This window comes from Oryctolagus cuniculus, chromosome 2 (genome assembly GCF_964237555.1).
Source record: "Oryctolagus cuniculus chromosome 2, mOryCun1.1, whole genome shotgun sequence".
Classification (NCBI taxonomy): Eukaryota; Metazoa; Chordata; class Mammalia; order Lagomorpha; family Leporidae; genus Oryctolagus; species Oryctolagus cuniculus.
In genome coordinates, this window is record NC_091433.1 from 198097242 (window position 1) to 198110992 (window position 13751).

Sequence of the window (13751 nt, forward strand, 5' to 3'; positions counted from 1 at the left end):
TGACCCTGCACGGAGTCCACCTGGGGAACCCTGATGCTACTGAAAGTGTGGTGTGATTCGGAGTCCCGTGCGGCAGGCTGAGACGTGGGGAGCGTGGGAAACACGACTGAGTCTGTGCCTTTTGGAACCGACAGAGGATGAGTTTCTGGCCACTCCAGAGGCGCTTGTGCTCAGCATGATGTCCTCAGCAGAGATGTCCCCAAGGCATTTTTTGATGCCCATAAAGATGCTAATTTTTTGTTTCAGAGAAATTTTAAAGAAGTTTTTATTGCTTTTCAAAGGGAGGCTTTTTTTTTTTTTTTGACAGAGTTAGACAGTGAGAGAGAGAGTCAGAGAGAAAGATCTTCCTTTTCCATTGGTTCATCCCCCAAATGACTGCTACGGCCGGCGTGCTGCGCCGATCTGAAGCCAGGAACCAGGTGCTTCCTCCTGGTCTCCCATGTGGGTGCAGGGCCCAAGCACTTGGGCCATCCTCCGCTGCCCTTCCGGGCCACAGCAGAGAGCTGGACTGGAAGAGGAGCAACTGGTACAGAATGCAGTGCCCAGCCGGGACTAGAACCCGAGGTGCCAGTGCCACGGGCGGAGGATTAGCCAAATGAGCCGCAGCGCCAGTCCAAAGGGAGGCTTTTGACAAAATGTGGGACCTGGTCACATTTGTGGTTGACAGATGTTTGTGTACTCGGGGACAGCCAGCAGCCCCAGTCCTCACTTGCCAGCCGCACTGCCCTCCCAGGCATTGTGAAAACCAAAAGCGTTCCCTCCCTAGATTTGCCAAATACTCACAGAGTCTGGCACCACGCACAGCTTGGGAAGCACAGATGTAATTGTATTCACTGGTAGCTAAGCTCATTGGACACCTACTGTGTGCTGCCTTTTCCAAATCCTGCCTCCTTTGGTTGTCACAGACTTACGGTGTTGGTGAGTGACTGTCATCCCCACTGGACAGTGAGGAGACCAGAGCACAGAGAGAGGAAGACGGCAGGAGCCAGAGTTCACACTCCACAGGCTGGCGGCAGACGCGTGCCGTGCCTCTCCAAACCATGGGTTTGTTCTGCTTTTCATGGTGTGTGTGTTTGGTTAGCACTGAAAGTCAGATACCTTTTCTTGGGTTAATGTTCCACTATTTTGGAATCCCCCACACACCCCTTTCTCGGTGCACCTGCTGGGTCACCTTCCCGAGTCACTTCCTGGGTGCTTTTGTTCATGTCCAGTCTCAGTGGCCACATGCAGAAACATGACCTCCGCAGCACTGCTTTCCTTGGGGGTGTTGCCCAGTGGCCACCAGCCTGGGCACGGCTGCTGAACCTTTGGGCATCAGACGACGTGTCTGTGCCATTTTGCCCAGTGGCGTTACTGAGGCATTTATTGATGAGTAGCAAGAAATCACTGCTCAAAGCAAAGGGTTCTGATTTGCTTTTGGTGAACCTGTTCATTTGTAAGTATGTTACAAACTTCCCAACCTTGCATTTTGGGAAAGGTGTGCTAAGTCTTTGCTTGAGTAAGTTTTGCCGTGACCTGGAGTTGAACCAACAAGACCGTGCTGAGCCTTACTCTAAGAGCTCTGCTTCCAGGAACATTGAGACTCATCCACTGTCATGGACTCATCCGTGTCATGGACTGCAGACCCCACCTCTCTCCAGCCCCTCGCCACTTCCCAGAGAAGTCACAAGGAGCTTTTGTTTGGTGCTCTGGGGAGTTTGCTTCGGTGCGTACACTCCTGAGTGTGCTCCTAAAGGCAGCTGCTGACAGACTGACGACAGCAGCTCTGGGCCTTCAGGCCAAGCCTGGCCGAAGTAATGAGGAATGAGTAGCAGAAGTAATGCCGCCTGTAATTCTGTGCTCGAGCCGTCTCTTAACTCATTAGTGATGCTCAGTGACTCACGTCTCTAAGAGAGGGGCGTTAGTAACAGGTAAGTGGTCATCGACGATCTTAATTTTCCTTTTCCTTTTTTGATTGACGTTTTCCAGGAGAAGTTTGGTTTGCAAACTCTCAAGTCAGTGCTAAGATGTTCTAAGTTGCCACAGAAAGCCATGTAGGTGCTTCAGTTGCGTGAGAATTACTCAGCTGAGGTTCTTAGCTTGTGTTTTACAGCAGAGAAACGACTTTCACCAGGATTTGCGATCCCAGCCCAGGAAGGAAAACCCCGAGAAAAGATGCAGGAGCTGGTGAGAGCCTCGGTATCACTGCTCCCCCCTGAGAGGTGGGCCCTGCTGGAGGGCAAAGGGGACCCCTCTCTAGCATGGGACTTCCACCCACCAGGCAGCAGGTCGCTCGGCCCCTGCAGAGTTTGGGATGAGGCTTCCAGGGAGCAGCTGTGGCAGTGTGGATGCTGCCACTGTGACCCAGCCCAGGGTCTCTAGGGGCCCAAAGGTGAGCACGTAGTGGGATTTTCTCTCCTTTCTATTGGTGTCCTGTTCTGGACAGTAGCAGCCTGGGTCCCTGAGGGTTTCTCTCATCTGATCTGGACATGACTCTGGTGGCCCACGCAGCTGTCCTCAGCTGACACGGACACTCTGCCTACCTTGGGATCCAGGCCAGTTTCCAACACTGGAAAGAGGGGAGAAAGTCCGGGTGAAGAGCAGAGTGCTTCTCATTCCTGTTCGTTGTTTCCTATTCTGCCCACGAAATAGGCAGACACCATCTCCCTACTGCGTGGCTCTGGGGCCCCAGCCACCTGTTTCATTGGCTCACAGCTGCTGCCCATGGCTTAGGTGTCACCTGTGGGTGCTTCTGAGCTACAGAGGCTGGACTGAGCAGCCCCAGAGGCCCAGAGAGTCCCACAAAGGCTGAGACACTGACCCTCTGCCTAGTGAAAGCCTGGCTGCTCAAAGTCATCCAGCGTGGATCCTTGACTTCAGTGGAGATTTCACTTTTTGTTGGACAATTGATATATTTTGTTTCATGTTGTTGTCGGTAACTATGAATCTCTTTCCTCATTGGGTAGATGTGGTTCAGCTCTAAAAGAAGTGTTATTATTTTCTGTGTGGCTGTAATTCTCTACCAATCTGGGCCCAGCTCACTGGCCATTTTCTCCAGTGGAAAACTGGGGATTGCCAGCAAACAGGGTTTTGGCGCTCCTTAGCCCAATTCCCAACGTGGACCAGCAGTTTTCCGAGGAATTAGAAGTGGCCAGCACCTATCTGACAAGACACGCAAAGCCCTGGTTGTCAAGAAAGTGAAAATTAAGGCAAAGAAGTTTTGAGTTTTGAGGCAGGGCTGCGGAGTTCTTGTCAGAAAGGCCAAAACCACAATTGTGGCTAAAAGCTGGTAGCCATGAGGATGGGGGGGGCAGCGTGCACCTTTAGAACATGCGTTGGTAAGTGTGTCTGTCTTTTGACCTGGCAGTTACAATTCCAAACTCATTCTACAGTGTGCCAGGAAGTATGTCTCCAGGGGCTTCTGCTTCCTCGTGGGAATCAATTGTGTGAAAAGCTGGAAGAAATGTCATACAGGAGGGAATTGGATTTAAAAATTACATTAATCCAAACAGTAGAGTTCTGTGTAATCTCTGGAAAGAACTCTATTTGACATGGAAAGTTACCCATGATATATTTTAAGTAAAAACAGCAAGTTGCAGAAAATGTTAATCGGCTGATCACATTTCCCTAAGTAATAATTATGCCTGTGCTGCACGCAGTGATGTATGTGTAGGAAAGACCTGGAAAGCCATGCCTCGCTTACCAGCAGTAGTTGTTGCCGGTGGGTGGGAATGCGAGGGGCCCTGGCTTTCTAGTTTTAATGGGTCTGGGAGACTTTACCTGTGCAGCATTGAAAGGCACAAGCTGAACTGGGGCTTCCTGAGAGCAGGAAGTGTATTGTATTTCACTCAGGGGAGCACTCCCTCAGTGCCCACTTGGCTGTGCTTTATTGTGTTGACAGAACTTGGTAGACACAAGTGTGTAACAGGCTTTTCAAGCTCATTGAAAGGAACACTTTTCAGTAACAGAAAGGATGGACGACTCCCTCAGCCATGTTGTAGACCAACTATCATAAACAGCAAACCTCGATAGGCCAAGAGGTTTCCGGGCGCTTACCAGGGAAGAAGCAGTTCTCTCCCCTGAGAGAACCGTGACTGTGCCGTTGTCCTAGAACAGCGTGCAGAAGTGGGTCATGCAAACCAGTCTGTGGGTGGTGAAAGGGTGTGGCACACTTCAAAGAAAATTCTAGCCAAAGCCCACCCACATTATAAATGGAAATAAAAAAATTTCTTGAAAAGATGACAGTAGATCCACAACATACAAAACTTGTGGGATATAGCAAAAGCAGTTCTAAGAGGGAAATTCATAGCATTAAATGCCTACATTCATTACAGAGAGAGATCTCAAACAACTTAACTTTATGCTTTATGAAACTAGAAAAAAAAAAAAAGGAGCAAACTAAGCCCAAAGTTAGCAGAAGAAAGGAAGTAACAAATATCAGAACAGAAATGAGTGAAATAGAGACTCGAAAAACAACAAAAAAGGTCAACGAAGCAAATACTTGGTTTTTTGGAAAGATAAACAAAATCAACAGGCCTTATCTAGACAAAGAAAAGGGGAAGAGTCAACTGAGTTAGAAATAGGAGAGCCGATGCCACAGAAATAAAAGGAGCATGAGGGGGTACTGCGAACAGTTTGCACAAGTACATCGGATAATCTAGAAGAAATGAACAAATCTGTAGAAATCTACAGCCACCAAGATTTCATCATGAAGAAAATAGAAATGCTGAAGGGCTCAATTCCATGTAAGGAGGCCGAGTCTGTGGTAAGAAGTCTTCCGTCCCTGGTTGACCCGTCAGCGAGCCGAGAGTAAATGCCAGCACTGCTTGGACTCACCGGCAGCTGCAGAGACGTGAACACTCCCAAACTCATTTTACGTGGCTCTGATGCCAAAGTGAGGCAAACGCAACAAAGAAAGGAAATGACAGGCCAGCATTCTGTTGGAGGTAGATGTGAATCCAGCAGCACATCAAAGGGTTGCACCCTACGGTGAAGGGGCCTCCTCCCTGGGGTACAAGGATGGCTCAACGTCTGCGGATCCAGCAAGCGGGGTACGTCACACCGCAGAGCTAAGGGACCTGGAGAAGTCAGACTCCTAGAGATGCAGGGGACAGATGAGGCAGTGGGAGCGTGACAGACGACAGGCACATGTGGGTACACGCTTTCAGCCATGAGGTGGCGTGATGACTTCAGTTACTAATAAGGGATTGTGTACTTGAAATTTGCTGAGTGCAGATCTCAAGTGTTCTCACTGAAAACACCAAGAGTCTAGCTCTGGGAGGCGGTGATCTTTTCCAAGGGCGCGGTAGGCTGCGGTGCTGGCAGGGGCTTAGTTGAGTCTGTGGTCAGGTCGTGTGTCCCGGCAAGGCCAGCGTGGTTGCTGTAGGGAGCCTACAGTGTAACCGGGGTGACCCCATGCTCCAGCAGTCTGAGTACCGTGTGTGGCGGGGAGAGGTCACTGTGGAACTGTAGTGACGGGCTCAGTGTGGCCTGGGGGCGTGGCTGGTAGGTTTCACATCCAGTTGCCTCTTTCTCGACCCATATGTGGCAGGCATTGCTCAATAGTACCCCACCTCGAACCCAATCCTTCCCCACATGGTGGTGTAGTGAGCTGGAGGGGGAGCCACATGGCCAGGAATGCAGGCCATCGGTTCCACATCTTCCCAGGCGAGCGACCGCGTCTGAAGGCGAGTGGTCGTGATGATGTTGTTTGTGACGCTGGCATGTGGCAGGGACCCCTAAGTCACAGTGGAGCATACTCCTGCTGAGGGCAGCACGTGAGCTAAAGCTCTGGATGGTATTCACATAAGACAAGAGTGGGAGGTGTCTTCTGTTTTGATGACAAGAGACAGTACGCGAAGGTGCAGAGATGGGCCCTCCCACAGTCGGCAGGACTGCAATTGGGCCACGAGGGGACAACTGCCGTGTCTGCGGTGTGCAAAGTTAGCAGGAGACGGTGGGCATCAGAAAACTAGAACCAACCAAGCAGGTCCTTGGTAGGTTGTAAGGTTTGATTGAAGTGAAACCAACAAAGCAGAAACATTAGAAATAGGATGAAGCTGTTTTGTTTTGCATATAGTTTGAGAATGATAAAGAGATGTAAAAAATGACTCCGCAGTCTTGGTTCCCAGGAGCACTGGTGCTGCCACTGACAGAGGCTCAGCAGTTGGGACTGAGGTGGCCCTGGCTGCCAGTTAGAGGTGCACCTGGGCAGCTGCAGGGGCTGTGGAATCCACGCCAGGTGTTGCCAGCATTGGCGTCACCTACAGGATCGCCGCCGTGCAGCTCACAGCCGGGGATGGGAGGGGCAGCTTTTGGAGGATGGGAGCAGAGAGGACCGAGGGTGGGCTGCTTGCTCACCCGTCTTGTAGCCTGGGGGGCTCCTGACAGGACTTGATGAGCAAACCTTTTTCCCATTGTGTTTCTATGCATCACAGCCGTGCAGGATGCACACTGAGAGGGAGCATAATTAATATTCACTTGCTTTTCCTCAGCCTGTGAAGCAGTGGCTCACGCGTGCCCGCCCCTCAGGGCTGTGCTGGCTGCTTGCATATACCAGTGATGGAGACGTTCAGTCAGTACTCAGAGTGGGTCGCCTGCCCGGGGCCAGCCCCTTCACGAGGGCCATTGTGAGGGGCAGTGCGGCGGCCTGCTGAGCAGGACAGGAGTGCTCCTGGAGGAAGTGGTGTTTCTGTGATGTGAAGCCCTGTGAACCAAGCGCAAGCCCGAGCTGCGTGGTCAGTGCTCGCCCTCCCCGGCCTCCGCCCACCTCCGGCTGCAGCTGCGCTCGCTGCCTGGCGTCCGCACACTCGAGCCTCGTGCACTTTCCCCTTGGCCTGCCCCTCTCGGCCTTGACGGTTACGTCTAGCGAGGGGCCACGGTTGTTAGGGGCTTGCGTGTTGCTGCCCCACAGACAGACCAGGGCTGTTTTCGAGAAGCCTCTTGCAAGGCTCTTTCACGGCCTCTTGCAAGATCTAGCGCTACCCCGTCCCTCATGCACCTCCAACACCCCACTCCCATGGAGCTTCCCAGCCTGGTAAATGGCATCGCTCCCCAGGGGCCGCGAGCACGGCTGGACCCACAGACGGGGGAGTTAGGCTGTGTGGTCTCCTGCTGCACTCACGTGTGGCACTCCCTGGCCGTGTGTTTGCTGTGCCCTTCCCCACACCAGGAGCAGTCGGCTGTGCGTCCCGGAATGAGCATTTCTCAACACCTTCTCTTGTACGGATTCGAAGCCAAGCTATCTTCCAAAGCAATCGGTATTATCTCCTGTGCTCTCTAAGCTCCTTTTGCTTCGTTTTGAATTATATTTTCCCATTTCAGATATAAAAAGTTACTTCTACAGCCACTTGAAATTCATTTTGTTTCCTCTGATGATATTACTGAGAAGTGTAGGCTGTTTTCCCAGGGAAATCTATCCCGTGGCTCACACAAAAGCAGACAGAAGACCTGCTGGACGAGGAGTGGGCGGGCGAGGAGCGCCGCAGCTTCCTGGAGGAAGCACTGGCCGCCTTGGCTGCTCCCGGCACGAAACGAGACCATGGTGACCCATAAAGCATCATTGTCCCGATTCTATCTTTGTTTTTTCTAAGATTTATTTATTTATTTGAAAGGCAGAGTGCCAGAGAGATCTTCCATCTGCTGGTTCACTCCCCAAATGGCCATGAAAGTCAGGGCTGGGTCTGGCCAAAGCCAGGAGCCGGGAACTTCATCCGGCCTCCTCTGTGGCTGCCAGGGGTCCACACCCAGGATATATCTTCTGCTGCCTTCCAAGGCACCTAAGCAGGGAGTCGGATCATAGCTGTGCAGCTGGGACTTGAACGGGGTACTCACATGGAATGCTGGCCTCTCAGGCAGCTGTAATTGGCTGCACGACGGCGCAGGCCCTGTCCCAGTTCTGTGTGCAGGAGGATAGTCCTTCGGGCGCCATGTGCTGTTTGATCTGGATGCAGAGGCGAGTGTGTGCTTCAGTTTTGCTTCCCTGCAGCTTTAACTTTGGTGCTCATGCATATGCACCCTCGTGAGTCATGCTAGGCAAAACTCCGTGTGTGGGTCTGTAGGGGGTGCTGGTTGGAACACGAGTTTTCAGGGGCACGTGGCCTTGGCCATGAACTCCCTAGGATAATGAAATGGATGTTTTGGAAAGTCCCGGAGCTGTCTGGGGCCATGGTGTCTGTGCACCTGACTCACCTGTCTTGAGTGTGAATATGGAAGGAGTTGGGGACCAAAATCCTCCACTGCCTAGGGGTGGCAGTAGGGGATCTCTCAGCTAAGTGATACCCACAATTCATGAGGTGAGCCCCTATTTAGTCTGGAAGGCCTCTGAGGGTTTGTGGGGGAGGAGGCTTGAGGGCCCATGCTGTGACTGGTACCTTTCTGTGATGCTAACTTTCTGAATATTTGTTAGGAATTCCTTTACCTTTGCTGTGGGCATCTGTCTCACCAGGAGCCTTGCTGGGTCTCTAATCAGCAGTAGGATTGCATGCAGGGCTATGTGCACACTGTTGTCACTTCAGGTCAACTCACTGTTTATTGAAATACTGTCTTTAAAACTTAGCTATCTGAAATCCTAAAGGTTACTTTTAAAATTTTTGTTTTCTGGCCGGGCCGCAGCTCACTTGGCTAATCCTCTGCCTGCGGCCCTGGCACCCGGGTTCTAGTCCCGGTTGGGGCACCGGATACTAGTCCCGGTTGCTCCTCTTCCAGTCCAGCTCTCTGCTGTGGCCCGGGAAGGAGTGGAGGATGGCCCAAGTGCTTGGGCCCTGCACCCACATGGGAGACCAGGAGGAAATTTGGGGGGGTGAACCAATGGAAAGGAAGACCTTTCTCTCTGTCTCTCTGTCTAAATCTGCCTGTCAAAAAATAAATAAATAAAATTTTTGTTTTCTAATTATAAACTGACAAATTAAAGTTGTAAAGAGTTATTCATTCTGAAGGTTTTTTTTTTTTTAATTACTAAGAAGCTAAAAAATAGATGGAAACTTTCCTAAAACCTGTTTTGATATTTTACTACTTTTCACTAGAGCTTATTAAACGTATAAAACACAGTGATTCTTGGCTGGGGCTGGGAGCAGTTGCTCACAAGAGCTGTAGTGCAGCGTTGCCCCCAGCTGTTTCCAGCTCGCTTCAGCGTGCGCTGTCCCAGATTATTGGATCTTTTTAATCCCCGTGTTTCTGCTTCTTTCCCGCTAATCCACTGCTCTCAAGTCATCAGCTTTTATAGCCTCCTGAATTATTCATATTTTTGTTTAAACCACCACTCTCCAGTCATAATCCAGTTTTGTTCTGTGGAATCAGGAACAGGTGACTTAGTGTGTTAGGACTGGGGCATATGTGCGGGTCGGGGAGACTTTGAGCAAGGGCTCGGGAACACTGCCACTTGAAACACGGTCACGTGGGGCAGCTGCAGCACACAGGCCCCAGTTGTCCAGAGGCCGTTACATCTGTCTCTCAAGGGGCCTGCGCTGTGCTGTAGTAGGCTAAGCTCTGCCTGTGGTGCCAGCATCCCATATGGGTGCCAGTTTATGTCCCAGCTGCTGCTCTTCTGATCCAACTCTGCTATGGCCTGGGAAAGCAGTGAAAGATGGACCAAGTGCTTAGGCCCAGCTCCTGCCATTGTGGCCATTTGGGGAATGAACCAATGGATGGAAAGCCTTTCTCTCTGTTTCTCCCTCTCTCTGTGGCTCTACCTCTCAAATGAATAAATAAAAAATCTTTAAATACAAAAAAAAAAAAAACACAAAATTTTCTCTTATTCTAGTGTTGTCTGCTGTTCTCCAAATCCTAAGGTACTAGTGGGAAACTAAATTTATTTCTGAATACTCTTTTTTATTTCTTAAAAGGCATCTTCTGCCTACCTGGATTTTGTCCTCTTTATTAGCACCTTAAGAGTTTCCTTAAGGAACACAAAAGTCTGTGTTCGCAACCAGGTTGAAAACTCTTGATCTTCAGAGGCTTTCCCAGAGAGGCTATGAGTTAGGGCCTTGTGTTAATTACTCCAATCTGCAACGTATCAGGATGGCTTGCGGCAGACACTGGGGAAGTGGCTCATGCTGGCTCTGACCTGGGGAAGTGATCCCTGCTACAGGCAGGGTGGACCCTGGGCCTAGTGCTGTCTTCCCATCTCTGCAACTTGGCCTTCATCCCTGAGCTCCTAGGGAGGAAGCTACAAAAGGTGTGGACATCCTGTCCCAGTTACCGTCTCTGCTTCCCAGAGACCATCCACCCACAAGCCCTCCACGGGCCCGACACACCCACCCCTTGGTCACTGGTGGCTCACTTGGGTCTGACTGCACACTCAGCTCGACCACCAGGAAAAAATTATGAGAATGGGAAGGCTGCACACAGAGACTCCCCTCGCCATTCCAGAGGCAGGAAGGCCAACGTTAGGATGTCAGCCAGTTCTGTGTGCTCACAGGGCAGAGACCAGAACCATTCTCGTGACCTTGCCTGACCCCAATCAACTCCCCAAGGCCCCAGTTTCAAATGCCATCATCAGTCTGGGGCCTGGGCGTCAGCAGTCTTGTCCACAGTGGTGAGGGTCGGGTGAGACAGCCACAGTGTCAGATACTGATGTTGGTAAGCGCTCCTCATGGCCGTGGGCCAGGGCTGTGACAGTCAGTGCCTCATGCTCTGAGTGCTGTATCTCGGCGGGTGTGTCTGTGTTGACCTTTGACCTCCTGTTCCCTTAGTGTGACCTGGGAGCCCATGGGGGATGGGAAGAAGGTCATCTCCTTGGCTGACAACCACATCCTGCTGTGGGACCTGCAGGAGAGCTCCAGCCAGGCTGTGGTGAGTATCGCACACGCACCTGCCTTTTGAGTCAGAACTTCAGGTGAAGTTCAGGACATCCTGCACTCACACACATTTAGCACGTCGAGAGTGGGTCTCAAGTAACTGGTGGGTGAATCGATCGGCTTTTCTGGAGAAAGCCGAGAGCTGAGTGAGAGATCACACTGAGCCCTGTGTCCTGATTTGTCCACAGGAGGAAGTGGAATATTTAAAATACGTTCCTCTGTTTTAAGCGTGTTGTCCTTTTTAATGAATGGATTTTTAAAGTATATTTGGTTAAAATCACACTTTTGAGAGGGAGTGGTTATAAAATACTAATTTCACAGTGTTGGCTAACTCTTCTAGCATATTTGCATATGATGAAAATAATTTTTAGCACCTACTTTCTTTGGAACCAGTTTTGCTTTCAAATATTCATCATTTTGAATACTTTATCTTTCATAGAGTAAATATTGGCATGTATTTTTCCATTTTTGATTCCTTAAATTTCTCTCTTAAAATGTGGCTTCACATGCATTTGTAATTTCCCTACATTTGCTTCTGTGGAAGTAACAACTTTAGAAAAGAGGAAAACCAGGGAATCTGAAGTGACTGAGCTGCTGCTGCCAGCTTGCCACCCCCCCCCCCCCCCCGCCGCCGCCGCCGCGGTGAAAGGTCCCGCGAGGGACCCGCCGGACAGCCTCAGCCCCTTCGTTTCTTCCTAGGGCGCTGTGACGTCCTGGGGCTCCGCATGGGCCTCACTCTCCAGGAGTTGCAGGGAGGCGGCAGTGATGATCTGTCACTATTGATACATGGCGCTGAACTCGGACTTTAAAATCGAAGTGCCTTGTTAAAGCCTTAGAATGGTCAGAAGGGGGTCTCCTGGGTTTCAGAGTGAAGTTTAAGGGTGGGCTATTTTCCCTGCACATTTAAGGAGGAATCAGTATTTTTACTACAACATTTTAAACTGAGACAGTTGTCCACAGCATGGAGTAAGGCAAGGTTCACACAACTTGAGATGGAATATGAAGCCCAAGATTGGCCCCAGAGCCCCATGGGTCGGGGGACAGGGCACAGTTCTCCGCTCTCTGGGCCAGGCACTGGGAGTCTGGGTCTTAGTCCAAGGTGCTCCTCCCCAGTGCCCCCCTCAGCCTGCGTCACAGCGGGTGGCCGCACAGAACTGAGACTATATAGAGGGTTACTCGCTCCGGCTATGGTGGCCGGATGGAGCCGGTTGCTCTGAGAGGCGCCCTGGGTGCTGGGACCCGCGGGGAACCCTCTCCCTGCCCTGGCCACCCTATTCTGTAGTCAGACGGTGAACTCAGCTCAGACCCCAAGTCATAGCAAAAGGATTTCTTGGAAGGGTGATTAATCTGTAACCTATTTTCTGCAGAGATCAATTCAGTTTCTCTCTGTGTTTTTTATCCGCCGTCAGCAGCTCTGCCGGTGTGGCTTTGTGACCCTGGCCACGGCATTCCGTGCAGACGCCTTCCCATTGGGCACCCCCAGCCTCTGGGCTTTGTCGTTTATTGTCTGAGGATATTGCTTTCTGTGGTGAATCTAATCTTATGCTCAATGCATCATTAGCTTTTGCAATTACATTGGAGCTTCTTTGCCATTTATAATCATTAGCCAAGCCCAGGGGAGGCCTGGGGTGGGAGCTTCCATGGGGTCCTGCAGCCCCTCTTGCGGAGTGGACTGTGGCAGAGCAGGGACCAGGGGTGTAGCTGAGGATTCGCGTGGCGCAGGCATCAGGTGGGCCTCTGAGGTGGGCTGTGGTGTCCTGCGGGTGTGCTCAGGCCTGATGCCTGCACACCGCAGCTCTGCAGGAAGGGGGTGTGTGCTGCAGGCCACTATCTGCCCCGAGAGTATCCACTCAGACCCATGAGAGCTGGCTGGGAGGGCCAGCCCTGCGAACACAAGCCATGAGCCTCCTTCAGAAGCAAAGGGGACCACAGCACTCGGTTACCAGGGGGCCCGAGCTTTCTGGTGGGAGGAGCAGACTCCCGATGCTGCGTTGTCCTTGTTGGAACCGGGCGCGGGGCCTCCACCGCCTGAGGCACGTGGTGGCGTGAAAGCTTTTCCTGGTCCCACGAGAGAGAAAACCTTAGCATCCCAGTGAGCGTGAGCCGCCGCTGCGCCTGTGTCCACCCTCAGCCCGGGGGGCCTTCGGGAAGGGGGGGGCAGCAGGGCCAGCTGTGGTTGGTCATGGAGGCTGCGCCGAGTCACACCGTCCGAGGCCCATCTTGCTGCGAGTGGCAGGCGGCTTGGGAGGCTGCGTGTGCTTTCCTCTCCAAGTTGTCTCAGCAGCCGGCGCAAAGGGTGCCACAGGCTGTGGCCCTGGGCTGTGGCTCTGCACCTGGCAGATGTCACACAGTGGAGGACTGTGGTGTGGCCTGACTCCTGCCCCCTCGCTGGCCCCCTGCAGAACCGTGAAGGTCCCTTGAGCATGAATTTGGTCTTTGGGGAAGGTCATGTGGCCCAGGGTCTCATGACTAAGAGAGCAACAGAGTGCAAAGCTGGTTAATGGGAAGCATGTGAGCACCACGTGGAGCCTGATTTCTCGGGGCCTCACATAAAGGCGTCCCCAAATATTTGGAGCTGTGGTTGCATCATTAGGACAGACATCACCGTGGCAGCCTTGGATTTCAAACCACAGTCACGGGTTTATGTTTTAGGATGTCTGCTTTTTTAAAAAGCAGCCATGATCTTTAAGAAAATGTGGAATTCAGCATGTTACACAGTTGCCATGTCCTCACATCAAATCTTTTGATTTTGTAAATATTGCAGACTTTTTTTTTTGTCTTCCAACTAGCTCTTTTATTTAAAATAAAAATTTATTTATTTGAAAGAGTTACACAGAGAAGGAGAGGCAGTGAGAGAGAGAGAGAGAAAGAGGTCTTTCATCCGCTGGTTCACTCTCCAGCTGGCTGCAATGGTCAGAGCTGCACCATTCTCAAAGCTAGGATACAGGAACTTCTTCCAGGTCTCCTACATGGGTG

At 51.5% G+C, this 13751-nt stretch overlaps 1 protein-coding gene across 5 annotated transcripts in view; it reads left to right on the forward strand.

The window, feature by feature from the left end:
- EIPR1 (EARP complex and GARP complex interacting protein 1) overlaps positions 1–13751 on the forward strand; it is a 128161-nt gene that overhangs the window by 99842 nt on the left and 14568 nt on the right. For 4 of the 5 annotated variants that reach the window (XM_051833299.2, XM_070069472.1, XM_070069471.1 and 1 more), the window contains one exon: positions 10671–10770. In XM_051833299.2, the coding sequence (XP_051689259.2) occupies positions 10671–10770 (100 nt within the window). Of the gene's footprint in view, positions 1–905; positions 7239–10670; positions 10771–13751 lie in introns of all 5 variants that reach the window. The other variant, XM_051833304.2, reaches the window with a different exon arrangement.